Genomic DNA, 24,762 nt, shown 5'->3' with positions numbered 1-24,762 from the left:
CCACACACAGGCAAACGCCTCCCGCTCGATGGTACTTTACTGTTTTTCATACTGTTTAGGAAAGCTCTTACAGCAAATGCCACAATCATGTCCTTACCCAACACCTTTTGGGTCAAGATAGCCCCTAGGCCTATCTGACTTGCTTCTACTGTGATGCTGGAAGACTGACCCTCCTGAAAGACACTCAAAGCTGGAGCTTTTTCAATGGGTGTTTTGATCTCATTGAAGGCAGCCCTTTTGTCCTCAGACCATGGATACTTCACCCCTTTCCTCAACAGAGACCTGAGGGGTCCACTGCTAGTGCATACCCAGGGACAAAACTTGCGTAGTACTCCGTAAGACTAAGAAAGGAGCACAAACCTTCTCTGTCATTGGGAGCCTTCACCTCCTTGATGGCACTGATGAGTGAGAACTTAGGCTTAATTTCGGAGGCGGAAATGGTATGACCCAAGTACTCTAGTGGTGAATTTGCATTTTTCCATTCAAATTGTCATGTTACTCTGGGTAAAAATATCCAATACTTAATGCAACACATGGTTTTGCTCCTCCAGTGCTCCTACCGGCTAGTCAGGACTCCAGCTCAGAACATAATTGCCCTTGAATTCTCACCCGCTGCTCACAGAGCCGCGAGTGCCACTTGTAAATACACAGATTGTAATAGAACAAAGAGGACAAGGAGGCGCACACTGAATGAATAACAATAACATAAATACCACTACTTCATAGCCACCACAGGCTGTGCCTGTAACATGAGCTCAAATACCTGGTCGACTGTCACCAAGAGAGGCAGCCACACTCCACTTCCCACCTCCTGCCCTTACTCTGCCTCATTCAGGCCGCCCACAACTGTAAACGGGGCCCGAACTGAGCTGGGTGCCAGTCTGGCCTGTACATCCTGGTCAACCTCCCCACCCTAGTCCGCTTTCCATGCCCATCGGGTGAGCAGCGTGGCTCAGCATCGACATGTGTAGCAACATGCGTCTGCCCACCAGGATCCGATGCGGCACCCCCTGGTGGGCTGCAACGCCCAATGTACTCTCAGCCTGCTGAGCCGCCGTTCCAGCCTGGACAAGACTAGTCTCCACCTGCTCCTGGAATGCCGGTGAGCGACCAATCACTTTTTCACTCACCATTGCTGCTCTGTGCGGCCTAACCACCCTAAAAAACGGTGCTGCCTGCCAGCCCTCTCCTCTGTCCTTGCAGCGCTTCCTTTCTTGATTTTGCTTTTGGAAGGGAGCAAGACAATACCCTTCCTGCTTTCATTATCCCCGGCCAGGGTACCTGAGGAGGCACCTGCACCCAGTGGTGGGTGCCTCTGAATGGGGGTGGTGGGGCCGGGGGGGGGTGGCAGGTGAAAAAAAAAAGTTTTAAAAACGTACCTTCTCCACCGCACGCCTATCCTGCCGTCGCACGCCTCTCCTCCGTCTGCTGGCAGTACCAGAAGCACTCAGACAATCACAACGCTGCCTGAGCAGCGTTGTGATTGGTCTGAGCGGCCTGTTTGGCTGCTCAGGCAGTGCCTGGGGAGGCTGGACATGTTCTCCACGTGGCTGTGCAACACAGCCCAATGGAGAACATGCCAAGTGTGCATGACGGTTTGGCCGGCCCTAGAGGGACGCTCAAGCCGTCATGTGCACATAGGGAGGGAGGGCAAACCCCCTCCTGCTCCCTCTGCGGTGAGCCATCCCCACCTCGCCCGACCTGGCTGGAGCAAAGAAAAATAAAATGATAATAACATCTTATCATTTTATTTTTATTTTGCACTGCTCAAGAAGCTGTGGGGCAACGCTTCTCCGCCTTTGCGGAGGAGCCGCCACTGCCCGCACCTGCTCTAAGGTCCCTGGCTTGAGGAGGGCCTGCAGCGCCTCCCCTCCCATACCCTATTCTGCAACATGAGTTATCCCCGCCAGTAACCCCTCTGACAAAAAACTGTGGTTCTATCTGTACTTGGGCCTGCACCAAATCCCACTCCCTACCTGCCTCTTGTGGCCAGTCGTACACTCACTAAATAAAACCCTGCCCTGGCTTTTCTCCCCTTATAGCCCTGCCCCTCTCTCCTTCAACCAACCCCCGAGCTGTATGCCCCTTTGGCCTTCTCCACTCGCCCGAAAACCCCGGAAGGGGGAGGGGCAAGGCCTCCAGCAGCCTACCACCCTTCCCCCCAAACCACCCTCCCATCCCAACTCCGGTCCCTTGCTAACTCTAAGGGGATATGCACGGATGTGCACAGTCAATGAGTAAAACCCACTGAAGGACGGGGCCTTGCCCAACTTGATCCAATTCACACAAACACTGCAGTGGGAGCCGGTATTTGTTCTTTGACTCACAACACTGCCCCTTTAAGGTGTTGGCGATGAAAGGAATGATGCGGCCACAAACAAGTTAATGGGTTTGGCAAAGTTGTTTCCACCTGCAGCAAAACCCTACTAAATGAACTTGGCTCAGCATGCGGGGCCGGCTTCCTCCTGGCACCTAGGGCAGGGTATTTACAAAACACCTAGGAGTGGAGGAGAGGAGAAAAGCGGCCCCAGAACAAATCTTTAAATGATCACCATGTCGCCCCAGGGGAGAACAAGTCCTCGTCTGCTTAGGTTCAAAGCCACTCTGTCTTTTGGCAATTGAAAGGAGAGCGTCATTGAACAAGCAGCCCCTTGAAAATTTGTATTTATTTACATTGTGCTCACTCTCAATGGCATGGAGTCAAGGGCAGGCTGCAACCTGCTCTGACAGACGCTGCCTGGCACTCGTCGCGTGCACTACGCACAGCACGCGCCGGTCTGGCAGCCACCAGTTTGTGGGCTGCCCACCACAAGAGCTCTGTCACCAAGCGGCACCGCAAGATTCACGGCGTTTAAAGCGACAGTACAGACTTCATGCGGGAGCAGAGCCCCTGACGTTGTGATTCTAGTTCCTTCTCGTGTCTCGGAGATTGGGGCTTTTGGAACAGAATGATAAGGGCGAGTGAGTTTTTTCTGTCTAGAAAAGATGAGTTCCCTTTTGACTCTATTTGACTTAGTTTTCGTGAAAGTCATAAGCTATTCAGGGCATCTGTGGCAGGGCAAGCTGCACACGTTTCATATCCATGTACCCAGAGCTCCTCACAGGACCTGCCACTGTGCACTTTACCCTTCACACTTTCTTCCCGTGTGCCTTTGCTTTTCACACTTTTTTGTGCCACAAGCTAGCTACACATATTTTCTTTCTACACACCCCAGGTCTGCCTGCCGCATGCTTCAAGCTCCTCGCACAGTACATGTGTGCCAACTTCTCAGACTCGTGCTCCACAAACTCGTCACAATGTCTGTGCATTGGCTCTAAGCTTTGCAACCTGAATGTCCATGGGACCAGCCACACAAATTGCAGTGGCGGTTGATGACGTACAGAAATGGTAGGGCGCTATACGAACATACATTAAAAAATCATTCAAACGTGTCCAGTAGTAATGATGCTAATGTATAGCGCCGAGAAACTGCAGAAGAGCGGCCTCGCCCCACACAAGAGAACGCTCATCCCTGCTTATGCACAATACCTGGGGTATTATGTATGGTAATTCTGATGAACACGTCCTTCAAGGCAAAAACGCAGGCACGGACAAACAGAAAGAAGGTACACAAACAGTCACGCATATAGAGACAAACAGACACAAAAGCGCATTGGCAAAACCCATGTGGCCTGGTATTGCTGAGTCCCCTCCCATGCGATGATCTGTGAACCACCCCCCCCAACCCCTTCTCCCCCGAGGCATTGATAATAAAACATCCAACACAATATTTGGATTAGGGGTCGTATAACCCAGGCCATATTTTATTAAAATGAATAAATCATAATTAAAATCATGACACAAAACATGTTATACGCAGAAAACCCAAACATATTCAATCACATTTCAAATACAAATATTGACACATTTTTATGGCTAACCTCAGCATGAGTCTAATACATAGCCATACCTAACCTAAAACTGGAATATGTACACTTTTGTTTTCTGCGTATCCTGGATGAGCCTTCGTGCAAGGTCAAGACTGTTCCCAACTATTTGCCAGGTCCCCCTTTACCGGAGTGACCTTGCGCGGGAGGCCCGTGAGCCCACCAGACTCCTTTCGCAGGCACCTCCTACGCCCTTCCATACTATCTCCCAGGGGCAGATGTTATACCACGTTGGCGCCCAATGCGCCTGCGCAGGGGTTGGCCCAAGTGGCCTACCGGAAGCGTAACTTCCTACCCCGCACCCTTCTGCCTACCGGCCATAAGCGCACCCTGGAGTGTGATGGGGGACCACTGCCCCCCCCCCCCAAGTGTCCCCGTTAAACAATGGGATGCCTACTAAGAGATGTAAAATTTGACCTAGCAATCATAACCTTACCGCAGACCAAGGATACTCAGACATAAAATACGACATGTGAAAATTGACATATGCCAAGCGGCTAACTTGACCTTAACCTGTAAAGTAACATAATGACAGACTATAAATAACCATATTACAAGACTTTCAACCTGAAAAGCAAAGTTTTGTTGAAAAACACACGTCTGATAAAACTGCCTAACAAAACCTCGCAGCCTCTGGGGATGGTGGGTGGGGAAAAAAGAAGACACGGAGGCCCGCCCCCCGCAATGGAAGCGTTCCGGGGACCGGCACAACCGCCATATTGGGGGGGTGACTGAGTTCCCGGTGGCGCCTTGTGATAATGTGCGCTGGGGGAAAACCCAATTTCACACTTAAAGTGTCCTGGTCTTCCTTGAACCCCTTGACTACAGATGTGTCAGCAGCACAGAATTTAAATCACAGTTGGTGCTGATGTGACTGCGCTAAGGCCGGAAGGGTTGACAAGGCCGTTTCACTCAATATGAGATCAATGTCTTTACGGCCATTATTAATGGTGAGGCACAGCGCTCCCCTTAAAGGCTCGTTTCCTTGAGGAAAGGAGCAGGAGGGAAGAGCGAGCAAGATCTGAAAACCTCCAATCGTTTCAGAAAGCTTTTAGTATTTTGAGAAGCAGTTCACTAACTGACAAAAGAATGTCACTCACTTACATTAAAACCATGAAAACGTCACACTTAAGCAATCCAAATACTTGGCAGGCTGTGGACAGCCTCAGAAGTCTGAGTACAGAGGGAGAGAAGTGGCGGCCATCGAGGACGCAGCGGGAGGCAGGAGCCAGGTGACTGCACAAATGTACAAATACATGGTTTTAGAGTGTGCACGGTGTGGCTGGGCGCCCGCTAAAATCATTTGTTTTCCAATTCCAGAAGTCGGGAAACATGGCAGGTGGTCAGGAGGAGACACAGCAGGTCAGCACCCTCATGTGGACGCAGAGAACCTCTCTCTGCCTTTTTTTTTTTTTAATTAATGTGCCGAAAGGTGAAACGTTATGCCCCATCCTCTCAGCAGCTGGCGATAGATGTACGCCGAAAGCCAAGCTTTGTCAGACTCCGCCACCGGGACTCTTACCTTTCGGCACCACTTCAATTCATTCATCTGATAACAACAGCGCAACGTCGGCCTTCGAAGTCCAAGCACGCTGCCACGCACTTCTTCTCTCCTTTCTGCAAAAATGTCCCTGTGTGAGGGGAAAATGCGTCACTCTCACCTTTAAAGAAACATATACAATCACTGTGTGGCTTGATAATAAAGCGACACTGTGATTGGTTATGCTCTTTAATTATCCATCTCCGCACTGCCTCCAAGTATAGTACCCCTAACCTCACTACAACCAATCCCGAGTCTGCTGTCATGCAGCTGCACTGAGGAAAAAGCATGAGAGCAATGTCAGGATTGGTATGAGCAAAGGAGCTCAGCGCTCCAACGCAGAGTGACGGCCTGTGCTGTTTTCTCCAGACGCCCTAAAAGAGAATGGGTTTGAGAAGTCCAACCTGTGCATGTCGAGTTGGACAAAGTAAGAACCCTGTCCAACCCCCACATGCGCACTGGACCGGAGCTGGAAGTCACTGCCATTTGCCAATCAACAGGATTGGCCCTGGCCTGGCCCCACCCCTGACAAAACAAACACCAGAGGGTGAACCTGTTCCTTTAAAAGAGTCCCGATTTTTTAAAATGATATGCTCGTGGCTGGCTGCACTCAGTAGGGGGTCAACGCTCCTTCGCCCCCGAGGAGAAACCGCAGCTTTACAGTGTCTGAATGTACCTTTCTTCCGGTGCTGTGGAGTGCTATTTGCAGACATTCACCAGGAGACAGAGCCATCGTCTGCTACCGTTCTGGTGCTGCCCTGTGTCAGTGGCATGTGTTCAATTGAGACCAATGTCCCCGGTACTGCGCCATGTTATTGTCATTTGTGCACCAGGGGACAGTCTAAATCTGGCACTGCTCTGTGTTATGTTGTTGACAGTTGTTCACAAATGAGCATAATCTAAATCTACCACTGTCCTGGTGCTGTGCCCAGGGCTTTAAGTGGGATGAAAAATCTGTGAAGGTTCCCTCAAAGGGGCGTGGTCAATGTAATTAAGTGCGTGACTTAAAAACACATAAGCTAGAAATCTGTGCTTAGGATAGTGTGCCGCCGACTTGTATTTTGCTGTTTCTGTTATTGTATCCAAATATATGATACAACAAGTAACATCATCCCTACAACAAGTCAGGACTATTGGCTTCGTCAATGGTTGTTAGTTGCATAAGATAAATAAGCAGCAACTATGGTTTGTATATAATATTGAAAAAGCTTCCACTTAAATCCCTGGTGACATCAGGACAATGTTGCTGCTCCTAAATTTCAGAAGGGAAATCCAGAGAGAAAATGACTCTCTTTAAAGGATTTCCCTTCCCTTACCAACGCTCACCTGGCATGACGTCATGCCGTGACTTCTCCACTAGTGAGAGTGAGCAGTGTGTGCGCGCGCACCTGATGTTCCTGCTGTCACTGCAGTCCAGAAAAAAAGAGGGCCACCTGTGCAAGGGCGCAAAACAGAGCCTGATAGAGACCCATTTCGAGGCCCCCTTTAAAAAACTTCCGGTGCTCAGCACCGGTGAGATCCAGCTACCTTAACTCCCTGGCTGTGCCATTTAATTGAGAGGTGTTCACCAGGGGGCGAATGTGCTATGTTATTGACAGGTGTTCACCATTTGTCAAAATCTGAATATCCACTGACTTGGTGTTGTGTCATTCTATTAACAGGCGCTTGCCAGCGTCAGTCTGTATCTGCCACTGTTGTGGTGCTGTGCTCAGAGACATTTTAAGGCCTGGGCAAAGTGGACATTTCCAAGTACCACACCCTTTCAAGATGCCCCTTGCGAAAGTGATCAGGAAAGTCAGACGTGCCACGTTAAAAATATTTGCACAAAAACTCTTAGGGGCCGATTATGATGTCAGGTGGAATTGCTTCCGCCCGACACGTCTCGTAAACGGGACCAACCGACCTCCGGTCGGCGGTCCCAACCACCTGATTTCGATGTGACCGAACACTGTTCGGTCGCATTCTTACATTTCCCAATGGGAGCATGTGTTACGGCCGTAAACCGGCCATAGTTCATGCTCCCATAGGGAAATGGAAGGTGGTGTTTATCCATACACCCAGGGATTAACAGGGGGGCACCATAGGTGCCCCCTCGGGCCCCAACCAGAGGCCGTTCACACAAGGGGACCCTGCTAGGGGCCCGAACATGCTTTCCGGCAGGCTGTTTTCTTCCCTGCGTAATGCCATACTTTCAGCCCTCCCCCAGTGTACTACTTTGGTATGCCACATTATTGCTGACGGAGGCTGCGGGGATTTCCATCTCATAGTGATAGATCGTTTTGCCAGAATAAGTAATAAGTTGGCAAATCAGTGTTGCGTTCCCTGTGCTTTGTGTTTTTTACAAAGCCCCAAAATACCAAATTCCACTCCATTTTGCCCTACTCCTGGTATTACCTCAGCAAGGAGTTTATATTCCGCCTCCCAAAAGGGTGCCAGTTTTGCGCAAGACCAGATCATATGAAGCAGCCCTGCCAGTATGGCATCTGAGACAAGCATCTGTAATATCCGGGAACATTTTACTCAGCCTGTGTGGGGTCAAGTAAGCTCTATGTACCAACATAAATTGAATTAATTTAAACCTAGGGTTGTGTGACACTTTCCCTGGATACTCCAGTGTTTTCTCCCAGTCCTTAACCGTTAATTCATGACCTAGATCTGCAGACCATTTATCCCGGAGCGGGACTGGTGCATGCGTTCGGATGCTTCTATATAGCCATCTAGTCAGGTGTCCCCTGTTCCCCATAAGATATGTCATGTGTACAAGTGCATGTGTTTGGGGCTCAGCACCATCCAGCGTCCAGGTTCTTCTGATGTATCTATATATCCTAGCATGTAATATATAAAGCGAGTTGGGGACTCCTTGCTCTCTAAAAAATGCGTTATGTTGTTGGCAAACAGCATATCTACAGTAGTTACACCTTCCTCAGTCCATTGAGACAATTGCCTAGCCGAGATTATACCAGTCGGTGTTGGGATCCCCATCAGAGGGATATTAAGGGCGTACGGGTTGAGCTCTTTGGTGTATTGAATGGCCTTCTTCCAATACGCCATGTCCACCTTTAGTAAGGGGGGTGCGTATGCAGTGCCCCTTTCTCCCATGCTGTCTGTGTCATGCCTATTTCCTGCAAGTGACGGCCGGCAGTCCAATAGGACAGCCACTGCAACAGACTGGAATAGCAGTATGCCTGGAAGTCCGGGACACTCAAACCTCCCTGGGTAGTACTAAGCTGCAATTTAGCAAGCCCTACTCTCCTTCGTCCCTTACTGTCCCTTATTGTGCATGAGCAATTCAAAGGGGTGTGTTTAGGGAACCATAACTGTCAGATTCTGATAGGGCAGAATGGGGGGGGGGGGGGCATTTTCTAACTATTACGTTACATGAATTCAGTTTTTTTGCTAGATTCCATACTGTAAACTAATTCTGCAGGGGTAGGCCAGTAAATCTCCAAATGCAGCCACATGAGCAGGGATGAAACAAGCCACAATGCTGGGCCCTGCGCAGTAGTTGGCAAGCTTTACCGAAGGCGATTGGTGAGCTGGTCTTCAAAGGGGAGCGACGCATACAATTAATAAACACAAAAGCTTTATTTTAATTCATTAATACTCACGCAATTTTGCATGGATGGAATATATTACTGTGACGCTCATCTCCTTATAAATCGTGCCACCTCTTTGCCAAGCAGTACCTTCATTATGCGTGGAGAGTAGTGCCATGCTGACGTGTTACAAAGCCAGCGTATCAAAAACATAGCAAACGACAAGAACGCTATTTGTGTTAACCAAACTTTCTGTGCTGGCTTCAGCGCCTCCAGCCTGGCTCGGCGTGACCAACGCTATACAAATCTCAAATGCCAGGATGCACAACGAGGGCAGCACGAGCGCTAGTATACAAATAGATACTACATGCCTGGAGCAAAATGAATGATTGGATGAGTGGATGAATTAATGGGTTATGTCTTTAGAAACCTCTCGGGGCAGCTTAAGCAGTATTTTACTGGGATCACTATGAATGAATGGGTGAGTGAATGTGGTGATTCCCAGAGCACATGTACATGCCAGGATGCATCCATCGGACGTCACATTTGCTAGTATTCAAATCTATTATCTCTACATCACATTTAGGGAACCACCCTGAAGGAATGGATGAATTAATGTATATGTCTACAGCCAACACTATGCACGGGTGCCCCTCAGGGAACACAGGTGAAAGTATGCACATCTACGGCACATATGGGGACCCCATAAATGAATGTCTTACCTATCGTGGAGATGTGCGATGAGAGGAACTTGTTGGTGAATCTGCACAGCAGACAGGTCTTGCCCAAGTTGGACTCCCTATGAGGAGCAGCCGGAATATGACGTCATACTGCTTGGCCATGCTGCTGCTGGAGGAGCCTGCTCATAGAGAGGGTGGGCAGAGAGAGGCTGCTCAGCAGCAGCGGTGGCAGCAACAGCTCCCAGCACCCATGGCTCCGGGGCTCGGAGCCGCCACCTGGCAGCGCTACCAGCAGAGGGACCAGATCTTCTTGGGTCTTGCCATGGCAAGAATCACTCGCAGAAACACACCCACAAGTCCACACAGACAGGCAAACAGAACCAAACTTACCAAGACACAAAGCAACATGCAGAAAGACTACTCTGGGATGCGAGTGTGATTGGTCCTCTCTGACAGGGGTGTTTGCAGCGCAGTAAACAAATTAGTGCAAAGCGGTAATAGTGTATATGCGAGACTTACGACGAATGACTGGGCTGCAAGTCACAAATTTACATACAAAGACCTTAAATAAACCGTGGGTGGCCGAGTCCCCCTGCTGTACCGTATAGGGAAGGAAGCTGAGTTCCACTGAACGAGAGAAACGGAACAGCAGTATTAAGAAAACTCTAGTCTTATATAACTGTAGAATTGCATAAAAGAACGCATGGGCCCGAGTTAAGACATGGCACCCAAGTGTTGCACAGCGGGGCGTCTGCCAACAGGGTGGCCGCGTAGGAGGCGATAATCTGCCTGTGAAGGTGCCAGCTCAGGAAATGCAGGCTGGTGGCGTTGTCAACATCGCTTCCAATAAATGCGCTTTTTAGGTCTCGCCTGACCCAGCGCATGCGCTGGTCTGGCGAGACTTATTGAGAGGGCTCCAAAAAGTGCTACCAGGCCAGCCTAGAGCTACAGTACAGGTGCGCGGGCGGGCGCGCGCGCCGCGCATTACCGCGATTACTTTCACTTTCGCTTTGCATAGCCATTAGGTCTCGCTTTTGGGACCTTATAAGTATTTAGTTATGCAACTGTTGCATGGTTTAACACTTATAAGGTCCCAAAGGCGAGACCTATTGGCTATGCCAATGCTTGTTTTCTTTACGGGGGAAACAAAATATTCAGGAAGGAAACTGGCTGATGTACAATCCGCCTCTTGTGTATACCCAGCTCCAGGCGCTGCGGATGGACACTGCAATGAGAGCTGTGAGGCTCGAGTTTCTGCACGTCACAGAGGACCCCTGGGCAGAGGACGCACGAGTACCCCACGAGGTTCGTCCACGTGCAAAATGGCAGAGAGGTAGAGGGGAGGTAAACACAGACATCTATTAAAGGGGGTGAGACATCGCATCCATTGCATTTATACAGGGCTGCACAGAGTTACTTTTCGCCCGCGAAAGTGAATGCGACCACGCTAGTAGCCGCAAAAGTGAAAGCGACAGCGCTAGTAACCTGATCCACGACCAGCTGCCAGCATGCGGGCCACTGCTCGCTCCCAAGACCCCTAGGCCATGGGAGTGAAAGTTTTCAGGAAAGGCGGGACATGCACCCGTCTTTGGCCATTTGCGTGCTTTCATTATTGAAAGCCACACGCAAAGGCCAATGGGATGTGTGGGAGGAGGCAGACCCACACGGAGAAGTCTCTTGGAAGTCTGAAGTAATTCCAAGAGGCCCTCTCATAGGCGAGACCTAAAAATGGCCTGTCCGAAGTTCTGTACTGGCTGTCAAGTCACCTATAGACAGGCGAGAGTCGTTGCTATATAGGTCACCTATGCTGTGCAAGCCCTCCCGCATGCCATGGTGTCAGCATCTTGAGCATCTTGGCCACGTAGCATGCCATGAAGGTGTAGTGTGGGGGCATATGACATGATGGAGCGGGTAAGGAATGGCACCCTGCAATAGCATCTGTCGCAACATTGAGAAAAGGAATGGTTGGTTTTGGAACCTTAATGAGTGCGTAGAATGAATGCAATGCACGCTCCGGGTCCGAAGAGGGGAGAAATGTGGCAGTGTCAGCAAGATTCGTGCCCGCAAACCAGCGTGATACTCATTGAAGTTGTGAGGCCAAGTAACAGTGTTCAAAATTGGGCACATTAAGTCCCCCACTGTCTGTCGGAAGGCACATTTTGAGCAGTGCTACTCTGCGACGTGTTATGGCAGATAAGGTCACCTATCCTGCGCTCCTCTACTCCCATGTGTGTCCACTGCCCAGCTGTGGCCCGTGCAGGTAAGAGCGGTTGGGCCAGGCTGTGGGGGGGGGAGGGGGAGGATTCGACAGCCGACCACAAGGGAAAATTAAATAATTCGTTTTCCCTCGATATCTGTCAAAATTCCCCACCGCTCTTACCTGCACGGGCCGCGGCTGCCACTGCCCCCGACCTGTACTCCCCGACCTCTGTCTTGTGCTCCCCATTGCTCCTCCCTTTGGTCCCACTGCTACCAACCTCAGCTACCCACTGTTCTTTCTGTGTGCTTCCACTACCCGTCCTCTGTTTTCCCTTCTGACCCTTTCCTGATGCCGCTGTGATGGTAGCACTCCCCGCCTTCCCCTCTGTTCTGATTGGCTCCCTTTTCACAGCATCTCAATGGACGTGCAGTAGGTAACACTTGCCAAGCTCAGCAAACCTCGCCAACCACTCAGGAGGTAACACCCCAGACGAACCCCCTCGCCAGTTGCCCATCAAGGAGCACCCTTGCAAGTCCTAGCACCATAGCCCATTTAGGCAAGGGTGTGCCCCCTACCAGTGGTCTAACTAGCAGTGAACGTCCCCTGCTCGAATTCCTCATCAGCTGGTTATCACAAACCCCCTCCCCCGGAGAACACCATCACCAGCTGGCCAGACTCAACATGAAGCGCCCCCTTTAAGCCCTTGGGGTGCTGGCCGCAGGTGTTGGGTCCCCTGCACCCGACTGTCAGAGCCAGGCCTGCCGACCTTTGGCTGACAGTATACAAGATTTCTCCACCAGTTGGCAGATCAGTGGCCTCTCGCCCCTTTATGCCCTCAAAGCTGAAGGTAAAACCTTTTACTCTGATCAAGTGGGTTGCTATACTGCCACGAGTGTCAGCTACAGAGTTGACCTGAATGGAGTGTGTAGTAAATTACTTGTCGACTATTCTCCACTGTACTGCTCTGTTAGAATGTTCCATGACGTCATAGAATGCCCGAGCGCCTCTCTGCGTTAGAGTGTCAGTTAGTCAACTCAGGCTGAGCTGTTAGGAGCCTGCTCCTGGTGGGGCTGTCTTTGTACCATCTATCTTCTCCTGCTATCCTGATCTCCTCTACTTGAACCGAGCTACAAATAAAGAAGTATCTTACATGTACAGATGGACTCTGTATCTTCCTTTACAACAGAGTGCTGCACGGAGTGTCTGCAGCCTGCACTTTACAGTAAGGACACAATCACTTGAACATATTTTCTGTGATCAAAGAGAGTAGTGCTGTTGATTTAAACAACTGCACACAATCATTGCATTGCAATCAATATGTTTCTAAGGTATTTAAAAAGATGCATGTAGTAAGCGCAGCTTCGCAGATACCTTTCTGTTTCTTTAAGAGATGAAAGGCCAGGCATGAATTTCTAGAGATTTTACTGTCGCTGGTCATTACATCTGGCTGTACCTGGCGCCTTTTCGGTCTGCAGAGTATCGGAGTGTGAAAGTCTTAAATTCTCGAGTCCGTTGTAAGCATAGTTTGAGTTTAAAATTGTGAGGTGATGGCTAACTGTCCTCTTCTAGGCCCCTGGAAAACCTCTTGGGTATAGCCTAGGGTTAGTTAAGGGACTAGTTAGCCTGAGAGAGGAAAAAGCAGTGTGATGGGCTGAAGGGAAGTAGGCAATACTAAAAGGGCTATTGGCAGGTAAGGGGGTAGGGCACTTGCCCGAACAGTAATATGGGTAGGTTATTAGGGATCCAGAGTGGACTGAGAACTAGTATATTAGTCGTATGAATCTGAACAAGACCAGCATAGACTGCGAAAGCCAACTGGAATTGGTTTCCGAGCACAGCCAGATGATGTCTGGGACGTGCCAACATTTCCTTGCCCAGGCTGTGTATTAAACAAATATAATAATTGTACCATTTAATGTACGTTTTTGCATATCTTTTCTCTTCATTATTGTACTGTGTCTGAAAGTTGAATGTATAACTCAGTTTTATTTAGCATCAAGAGAGCATGAATGAGTTGAAAACAGCGAATACAGTGAATTTTGTTTAAAAACAGAGATCACAGAATAAAGGAGAACCCAAAATATGTCTCGCCCAGGGCCCCATAAATCCTTAAGTTGGCACTGGCCGTGCTCTGTCACGTTGAAGATAATTGGCCACAGATTCTTGTTCAGGGATAGCTGGGAAGGAGCACATTAAATACTCACCACAAAGAGTTTTCTGTCTTGAGCTAGGTTTTGGAACATGATCAGAGTGTACCTGGTTCTGCACGCGTCAAAGAGCCCGCTGCGTTACACGAAGAAGGAAACACATTGAAGAAAACGACAACAAGGGTTTCAGAGTACAGGTACGACAACCGTGGTCTTCACCAAGGCCTTTGTAATATGTGTGCTATTCTACAAGATGGCAAATGCTACACCCACACCAATTCATGGGAAACCAAAACTGAAAGTTGGAAAAATGTACCCATTGATCATCTGCTTTGAACTGGGGGCGATTGTCCCACTCTAGCGTTAGTGTTGGTAAACATTCTTGCAATTCAAGAGTACCCTCAAATCACAGTTAGCTTGTTAGGTCTCGCCTAGGGAGCACTTATGCTGTCTCTTCAAGACATGCTGTATTCAGGTATGGCCTTTAAGCACTGTCCATTTCCCGCCCATCTTTTCAATTGGCTTGGGTTGCTGTCCTTTCTAAATGTTTGCTTTTGATTCGTGAGTAGGCTTAGTAGTCCCTTCTTAGTATTGCCATTATGCTAATGAGAGGTTTGAAAACGCAGCCTGCAAAAATTGTCAACCATTTGGCCCGTGATCAAGGATGGTAAGTATTGAAACGCATTGGGCCTTTGCATATATTTCGTACCTGATTTGCCAATAAATTATCTAATATAGGACCCCTGGAATGGGAGTGCGTCTCTAATCTCTGTGGTGGAGGTGTGGATTTGAATATAACCGTAAACAGCTGGGAGATGCACCACCGTGGATTGAAGCCGGTCCATGTGGCTTGATGTAACTGCCTTTTTATGGAACATTTGGCTAATGAAATATTGTAATAGCAATCTGGATATGTGGCATGATATATTTGGCAACAATATACTTACCTATTACAGAATGATCAATGAACATTTCAAGCGGCGAGCTTTCAATGCCATAATGCATCAGTGATGTAGGAGTCACTATGACGCTCACATGGGTTCAATTGCAATCATGCTAATGAGAGGTTTGAAAACGCAGCCTGCAAAGAGCGCCAACCATTTGGCCTGTGTTCAAGGAATGTAAGGTTTGAAACGCATTGGACCTTTGCATATATTTCGTACCTGATTTGCCAATCGATTGCCTAATATAGGACGCCTGGAATGGGAGTGCGTCGCTGTGGTGGAGGTGTTGATTTGAATATATATATGCATATATATATTCAAATCCACGCCTCCACCACAGCGACGCACTCCCATTGGAATGGAAGTGCGTCGCTGTGGTGGAGGTGTCTCCACCACAACGACGCACTCCCATTCCAGGCCATTATATATATATATATATTAAAATTGGGTGACTGGTTGAGGGGGTGAAACCCTTCTCAAGCAGCAACCAAAATTCTTCTCAGGCTGAAGTCACAAGCAAACCCTAAACTAACTTGTTCTCATCCCTTGCGTAACTTGGCACAGAGCAGTCAAGCTTATCTTAGAGGCAATGTGTAAACTATTTTTGCAACACTTGAAACAGTAAAACTGTGAAATACACCACTAAAGGAGGCCATGCCAGATTAGAAAAATAGAGTAATTTTTAATGAGTAAAATAAGACCAATATGACAAAAATGCAATCAGTAGAATGGGAGATATTACATTTTAAATGTTTCAGTGTAAAAAGCACCAAAAAGCCCCAAAGCACCACTTGTAACTATCAGGTCGTGCGAGAATGGAGAAATTCACACGTTCAGGCTGACCATGATGGAGCGTGGCTCAGATACAGGGACCAGGTTAGTCCCACTGAAGGTTACCTTCTCAGATCAGCCAAAGAGTCCCCTTACTGTGCAGGGGGCCACAAGGAGCAGGGAAGCATCGTGGCTGGTCGCTGATGTAGCGTGAAGAGCAGGTCTGGCATCGCGGACGGGCGTTGCTGTAGCGCGGAGATCCTGATGTCGCTGTGAGTGGTCAGGCTGTAACTTCACGATGGCACTCCCCCGCAAGCGGTTGATGTTGTAGTGCGAAGACTCACGTTGACTCAGGATGACCGTACTTTGCAATGGTGGGCTGTGCCAGAGACAAGGGTTTGGATCCAATGGGCTCATGCGCGGTCACAAAGAGCTCAAAAACTTCAATCCTGCCTCTCTGTGGTCAGCCCAAGGTCCAGCACCTGAGGGGCATCAGTTGGGAGGGTCAGGGGCTTGCTCCAGCTGGATCTGTGTACTGGTTCGGGTCGTTGGGAGCCTGTTATGTCCGAGTGGCTCTGAACAGAAGGCCAACGGACTAGCCCTTGCAGTCACCCTGGAACTCCTGGGTTCATGTGCACGTCCAGTCCCTCTGACTCAGGCAGAAGGGCAGCAGGGCAGCAAGCCAGCAGTCCAGCAAGGCAGTAGTCCATCTGGGTATATGTAGTATCACTTTACTAGGGACTTATAAGTTAATTAATTGGAGATAGGATAATGTTACCATGATTTAAGTGGTAAGTACACACACTTTAGCACTTTTTAGCAGTGCTAAAGTGCGTAGAGTCCTAAGGCAAGCAAAAACGGACAGCAGGTATCTTATCTCCCACAATGGGGTATCATCAGCTTCCGCTAGTGGGGCCCAACATCGTCTCACCAGGGCGCCGGACAGTGTCCTTTCCAGAGTTTGTTTAGTCAGATTCTGAGTCTTTTGTGCGTTTTGTATCGGAACTTCCTGTGTTCGGACAGCATCTCCTGTTGGATTTTCTCATGTGTCCACAACCTCTGCCCACAGTCCAGCTATGGGGTGATAGTGCGCCCCCGGCTTCTTCTTGGTGCAATGCCGTCTCCTCCTCTCTGGCCCAGGAGGACACATCCTTCTCCCAGAGTCTAAGCTCACAGTGGCCTTCTAGGCCATGGCTATCCTTGAATCTATTGGCAACTTTTTTGGACTTGGTTCTGGGGATTGCACCTAAGAGTCAGGACTGTATTGTGTTTGGAATTGAACGACCCAGACGTCCGTATAATTTGACCACAATCTTGGTCCAGTAATCCCTTAGTCGGGACCATCACCATGTCATGTGGCTGAAGTCTGCATCCAGGTATGCACACCGAGGGCATCCCCTCAGCTTGCCCCGATATATGACTTGTGTTCTGTGCGATGTCAGGTATGTCATGTGGGTGTAGTTAAATTGATTATATTGTAGGTGCGTGTTCCTAGATACCTTGTGTTGATAACATTGTATCCTGCACCATTCAGGGTCCAGGATTTCGTGACCCACCACCACCTCCCATGAGCTTTTGAGGCCATTAAGAGGCTCGCCCACCATCTCATAAGGGCCATGTTAGAAACAAGTTACCACATGTCAGGCCGGACCCAGTGCCAGCACCAATTATAGAACTTTGTGTGTCTAAGGTTATCCATCCCCATTTCCCCACAAGTCCCTGAATGACCATGCCAATGCTTCGTATGTCAGGAACTGACCAGGGGGTAGAGCTCTTTGGACCATCATTTCTTCAAGGGGCATCAGAACGCCCATATGGAAACAATCCATCACAGATATAAGCCCAGAGTCCACCCAGTCTCCCATCTGAGCTGTCGTGAAGTAGGTTATGGGGTCACCATGTGTGATACCTACCACCGATATGGCAGCAGCGTACATTAGCTTCCCACTAGTACACCGGACACAGCGGCGCCAGCAGTGTAGAGCAGCTGCTAGTAGTGCATCAGGGTTCTGTAGTTGCAACTCTGGGTGTAACAGTTTGGCTCACAAGGCACCCTAGTTAAGTACTTGTCATATGTGCCCCAGCTCCTCTTGTCACATCCCGTTGAGCCACAGAGGGATCCGTTGGAGCTGGGATGCTCAAAAATACAGTTTGAAGTCAGGGCTCCCATCCCGCCCACCGCATTGTGGCCAGAGACACTCTGTGGAGACCCCCGTCCCATATAAGTTTCCTGAGGAGGGAGTCCAGTTGCTGGAACACGGACCTCAGTATGCCAACTGGGAGATTGCAAAGAAATACATCAACCTTGGGAGCATCACTATTTTTGAGATAGCAATCCGTGCCATTGCGGGCAACTTAAGTGATCTCAAGAATGGTACACCTGGATCTAAGAGATCACAATGCCCCACCCAGATTGACATCCCCCAACTCTAGCTCTGTGATAATTTCTGATGTCGGGAGCACTGGTCCTCTTTTGTTGTGGGATGGTCTTCAAGGCTGTTCTCAGAGTGCCCCTGTCCCAGAGTAATGTACGGAGTGTCTTGTTTAATTTGTTGAAGTATTTATCGGGAATACTATATAGGGCGTTAAGCAATACGTAGAGTAGCTTGGACAGAGTGATCATTTTGTACAGGACAGCCCTACCCATAATTGTCAAAAGTAGTTTGTGCCACTGTCCTGTGTCTATGCAAAATTCTTCCAGATCTCTGTCTAGGTACAACTCCAGAAACCGGTTGGGGTCTGTTGTTATGTCGATGCTTAAATATTTGAAACCTACGGGGATCAATAGTTCTGGGTCCAATAGGTACACCAGTGCTTTTTCAGCATATAGCGCTATTTTTTCTGGGTTGTTTGAGATCTGGGGAAAAGCCCAAATTTCTGCCCTGCAGCACACCCAACATGCCAGTGGCACTAGGCACAATGCAAACAGAAGGGGCGACTGCAACAGCCCTGTCTCGTTCCTTTCACCAAGGCAAATGTTTTGGAGACTGCCCCATTGACCCACACTGTGGGTGCTTTCTATAAGAGGGCCACTCAGCTTCAGAACTTGGGCCCAAATCCCAACCACTTCAGGGTCTTGAATAGGTAGAGCCAGTCTATGGAGTTGAGCTCGGTCTCAACGTCCAGCCATAATATCGCCGTAGGTTCATCATCTGTCTTAAGTCTTTCCAGCCATAAATGTCGTTGTCTAAGACTCAGTCTAGTGGCCCACCTCTGCATAAAACCTGTTTGGTCGGCATCTACCAGCTCGTATATCACGCAAGATAGGGACTCCCTCTGGGCAAAATGTTTTGAGGTCAGGGAGAAGAGGGGAAAACAACAATACACTCTAAGAACACTCCCTCTTGACCTATATTTCTTTTATCTAACTGAAAAAAAATTCAACATGGGCTGAAATAAAACTAAACAGCAAAAAAATACAAAAACAGTCATATTTATAAATATGCTCATTATTTATTCATTTTCTTTGTTTTATCAAAAATATTTTTGTACTTTTTTTTGCATATTTTGTTGCAATTAAGGCAACTGCATGTAGCAGGATCTGAACAGCATTGGTCAACGCGCGTTTTGGTGGCTTGAAGAATGGATGTCACCACCTTCCTCAGGACCGTAGCCATATATCAAACCAATATGGGTACACCTAGGGGATACTACTAGTAGTTCTCCACAAGAGGCTGAATATTTGTTATTGCAACTATTTTTCTAAAGGCTTTTGCCGCACTCTAAATCACTGTTATGCGTTATGCATTGAGTAGGGTATATATACAAATGTATTGTCGGCAAAGTAATGATTACTTATAGGGTTAATTCATTGAAATCAATGCGGCATGCTGTATTATACTGCACCAATCCATTAGGGCGACCACTCAATGTTGGTATATATTGGGTTGTGTTGGTCTAAGTCCAACAAAACGTATTATTGCAGCACAGAGTTCTGATGGGCTCGACCGTAAGACGGCCGGACAATGAATCAGGAAGCCACCGAAACGCGCGTCGACCAATGCTGTTCAGATCCTGCTACATGCAGTTGCCTTAATTGGTTGTGGAGATTAATACAACTTTCTCTCTCCCACTCTCCAGATATGTGCATTCATGAATGTGGTATGAGTGTATTTGAGGAGGAATGTATGTGAGGTATTGCGTATTTTTTTTTTTTTTGTTTCCTTACCCGGTGATGTAAAGATGTTCACACATAAAAATGTCATGTCATCAATGTGCAACACTATTTGTAGATGTCCATAGCATTGGTTTTACATGTAAAAATATGCCAAAAAAAAGTACAAAAATATTTTTGATAAAACAAAGTAAAAAAATAAATAATGAGAATATTTATAAATATGACTATGTTTTTGTATTTTGTTGCTGTTTAGTTTTATTTCAGCCCATGTTGAATTTATTTTCAGTTAGATAAAAGAAATGTAGGTCACGAGGGAGTGTTCTTAGAGTGTATTCCAGTTCGTATGTCACCCCTGTCAGTCTGTTCCCTAGGATTTTAGCTAGGATCTTACTTTGATTATTCAGCAGGGAGCTGGGTCTATACGATTAACAGAGGTTGGGCGGTGTACTTTTCTTAGGGATAACTACACTTATGGCATGGTTGAGGTCTGGAGGCAAGCTCCCTTCCTCTTTCGCTGCCTTGAACAAGTTCAGCAAATGGGGATGGAGGAGCTTGACAAAGCCTTTGCATAGCTCCACCGAGAGCCATTGGCGCCACGTGTCTTCCCTAGTTGCATAGTTTTCACTGTTTATCTCAACACCTCAATCGTCAAGTCAGCTTTTAGGGCATCGGTATCTGCCTTGTCTAAGACAGAGACGAGCACCTCTGCCAGGAATGTGGTTATTTCATGATCCGCGCGGTCTCTCTGGGTCCTGTAATGCCTATGATAGAATGTCACACATTTTTGGACAATGTCCTCGTCAGAGCAGGCGATCTCAAGTATATCTGCCACAATTTCCGTCACCCATCACACCTCCTCTTTTTTCCATCCTAGCCATGTGATTAGGCGACATGCTTTGTCTCCCATATCCAGTGCTTTATATGGGCAAGTACTGCCCGATACACAGTACCTGCACTTCTTTAAATTGAAAGGGAGAGTACTGGCACTTCTCACAAACAAACTGGTACTCTACCTAGTGAGTACCTGCACTTGTATTTTTCAATTTAAAACACTGCCCCTGTCGTAAAGGTACCCTGAACCCATAGGTAGTGTTTTCGGGATGCCTATGTCATGTGGTTGTGGTACTGGACCCTTGTTACACCCAGGAGCAGGTGGTAGGTCTCATCCACGGGGTCCACCCTGGTCCGCTCCCACTGCAGGAGTCGGCGCTCCAAGTGGAGCAGCCTCTCTTCCTTTTGTTTCTTCGTAATGTCAATCATGTTGTGGGCCTTGTCTATGAGTACTGCTATATATGCTTCCCAGAGAGTAGCCAGGAAGGATCCTAAGCCCTCATTTTTTTCAAAATATAGTTTCGTGTTGACTCTCGGTGTTTCCACTATGTTTGCATTTTTCAGGGCCCAGGCATCTAACCTCCAGGTGTAGGTTTCCTGTGGTTGTCGGGTGCCCAGTCTGATCAGTAGGGGGAAGCGAGCCGAAATCCCTCAGTCCAAATACTGAGTGTCTTTCACCCAGGAAATCTCTGTATTTGGGATACAGATATAGGGCCTGCTGTAGATTTGGGGGATGGGTTACGCTGTCACAACAGTGACGGATATCCTGCCTGCCGAAATATAAATCCGATAATATCCTATGGGATTTATATTTCGGCAGATGGGATATCCATCAGCGTTGTGATGGAGTAACCCGTCCACTGAAATCTAAATACGGCCCATAGTCTAGTCTCAACAAAATCCCATGAGCCCCGGAGAAGAGTATTGTCTCTCATGCAGGTGAAGGCATCGATAAGCCCCATCACGTGGGTGAAGCGCACGAGTTCCATGGACGGTCTGGCTTACGTTGGTAGGGGTGTGCATCTATCTAACTCCCTGTTGAAGTCCCCTCACAATATGTGAAGGTCACTGGGTGTGTCTTTCAGGATAAGGCCCAAGTCCTCCTGTATTCTTCTTTGAAGCCTTGAGGGGAAATACACATTAATAATCGGGATGCCCCTCTTGTGCAGCCTGCTCTTCACTGCCACATAGCAGCCCTTGGTGTCTACCCATGTTTTCCCCACCTGAAAGGGGGGGCACCCTTCTCTGCTAAAATTGCGAACCCTCCGGAATCCTTCATATACCCTGCGTTGGCCAACAAAACGTATTTGTCCCGCTGCAGACATCTGCAGGTGTTCCCCAGCAGGTGCGTCTCTTACAGGAAGACCAGGTCTGGGAAGCACCTACAGATGTACTGTTTGATTTTATAGCTCATTCCATTCACTTCCACAAAAGGACTGTGAATGAGTCAAGGTGTTGCATCATCACGTGCACTGGCGTCTGTTTTCCTATTGTGGCTTGACCCGGATGTATGCCAGCAGTTTACTCTATCTCGTTCCATGCTGTGTCAGTGTGACAGAGCGTATTACCCTACCCAACTAAGGGGCATATTTACAATTAAGTGACGGAGTGCTGCATTAGCGTTCTTGGCTTAACGTCGCAATCCGCCATGTCAGAAAGGCAGGGTTGCACCATATTTACAACAACATGGTGCAGCCTTGTCTTTCCACCTGCACTGGCGCTAAACTTAGCAGCCAAGCGCCAACGCAGGCACCCTTGCACCATAGTGCAAGGGTGTATGCATTGAGGGGAAGATTGTTTATGTGCAGGAAGGTCCCCCTTACTGCAAATAAAAAATCTTTAAATTATGTTTTGTAACTTTTGTGTGCTGCTTAATGCAGCACACATAGAAGTTGCAAAACATCATTATTTTTTTTGATTGCTCATGTGTAGGCAGGGTCACCTTCCTGCACATAAACAAACAATGGAAATTTGCTGGTTCTATGTGTGCTGCACAACGCAACACACATGGAAACAGCAAAAATGAGGAAAAATAAAGCATTTCTCCTCGTTTCACCTGTTTAACCCCTTCGCTGCTAGGCCTTTTCCCCCCCTGTGCTAAGCCTTTTTTGGGCTATTTGGGGTAGTGCGCGCTTAAGCCCCTGTAACATTTTGACCACATAAGGTATCCACGTCAAATTTGCGTCCTTTTCTTCCAACATCATGGGAATTCTTAAGGTACCCACGGTTTGTAAATTTCCCCTGGAGGGGTGCCAGAAATTAGCCAAAATACAGCTAAATTTTGGGATTTTTGGGAAAAATGGGAAAAAAGGGCTGCAAATGAAAGCGTCTGGGTTTTTCCCTGCAAATGGTATCAAAAAAGGGTTTGTGGGGCTGAAATCACAATTTTCATAGCTTTTAGGGAATGACAGACTTTTGTTAGAAAACCAACATTTTTTACACAGTTTTGGCATTTTCTGGGATATAGCCTATTTTTGCTATTTTTTCTGCTTTCAACCTCCTTCCAGTTAATGGTAGAAATGGGTATGAAAGCAATAATGGATCCTGGAAAGCTATACATTTTAGAAAAGTAGACAAAATTCTGAATTCAGCAAGGGGTCATTTGTGTAGATCCATCAAGGTTTCTTTATAGAAACTAACAGTTAAATATAAGAAAAATGGAATATTAGTTGAAAAAAACAGCCTTTTGTGTCAAAGTTTTCACCTGTAACTTCTTCTAATTATGACAGCTATTTTAAAGCAATATACCGTTACATCTGCTGGACTTTACTGGTTGTGGAGATATATAGAACTTGTAGGTTCACCAAGAACCCGACCAACCCAGAGTCAAAAACCGAGCAGCAATTTGCAATGGCTTTTTACTTTGTACCGGGTATATAGCAAATATTGTGGGAAAATGTATACATGGAAAAATCGGTATGAAAGACACCTATGTATTTCTGAAATGGGAACAAATTATAGAGTTTAGAAACAGTAGATATTTGCACATTTTCGAAATTGGGAATACTCATACTAGCATGAGAATTATCGGTCATTTTTCAAAATGACTTCTTTTTTACACAATGTCTTTCATTTGGAAGGCAGAAATGCATCGAAAGTCAATAGGTAATAACAGTTGCTTTACAAATCTGAATTACCCTAAGTCTCCCGAGAAAAATGGTACCTCACTTGTGTGGGTAGGCATAGTGCCCACGACAGGAAACGGCTCAAAACACAATGTGAACACACCACATTTTCACAATGAAAAATTACCCTTTTTTTTCAAAGTGCCTAGCTGTAGTTTTTTAACCCCAGCTCTGCCGGCATCTAGGGAAACCTATCAAACCTATACATTTTTGAAAACTAGACACCCAGGGGAATCCAGGATGGGGTGACTTGACTGCCTCCCACCAGGTTCTGTTACCCAGAATCCCTTGCAAACCTAAAAAATTGTTTTAAAAAACACATTTTCCCCAAACATACTGGTGTTATTACACAATTTGCAAAAAACACATTCATGCAGAAAAATGAAAATCATTTACATTGTACAAAAAAAGTCTCCTACCAAACACATGCAACTACACAAACAGCAGAACCACCAGTAACGAAACCGCAACCTGCAACAGTCTAAAGAGCAAAAGCCTTGAACTAGAACAAAAAGGGAGAAAAAAAGCATTACAATTACAATTCACAAGAAATAAAAACAAATCACATTATAACACGCAATGTCACTACCCAAATGGGGGCAGAAAGGCCAAATAAGCGGGCTGATTTGTCCCCGGGGGGGGGGGGGGGGAAAGGTTACACAAATAAAAAAATATATGTCCCCTGGAAGCAACCAATTTATTTTTAAATCCCTGGCTCCAGTGGGCTTTTCTGCCCCCCACCCCCGGGCCAGAAATGCCAGAAAATATAGGTGATCTGTCCCCGGGGGGGGAGGGGGTAGGCAGAAATGTCTTAAAAATTATTAAGGCCATAAGGAAGCGACCCTTGCCCAAGGGGTCGCTTCCATTTAAAATTTAAAACACTCCCTGGTGTCTAGTGGGGTTTTCTGCCCCCCCCCCCGGGGGCAGAGGGGCCAATTAAACAA

At 47.5% G+C, this 24,762-nt stretch overlaps 1 protein-coding gene across 3 annotated transcripts in view; it reads left to right on the top strand.

Moving 5' to 3' along the window:
* LMNTD2 (lamin tail domain containing 2) overlaps nt 1-24,762 on the top strand; it is a 181,996-nt gene that overhangs the window by 59,904 nt on the left and 97,330 nt on the right. For all 3 annotated transcript variants that reach the window (XM_085644816.1, XM_085644815.1, XM_085644814.1), the window contains exon 4: nt 14,115-14,227. In XM_085644816.1, the coding sequence (XP_085500942.1) occupies nt 14,115-14,227 (113 nt within the window). The remainder of the gene's footprint in view (nt 1-14,114; nt 14,228-24,762) is intronic.

Source organism: Triturus cristatus, chromosome 3_1, assembly GCF_964204655.1.
Source record: "Triturus cristatus chromosome 3_1, aTriCri1.1, whole genome shotgun sequence".
NCBI classification, from domain to species: Eukaryota; Metazoa; Chordata; class Amphibia; order Caudata; family Salamandridae; genus Triturus; species Triturus cristatus.
This window is presented reverse-complemented; position numbering and strand designations above follow the sequence as displayed.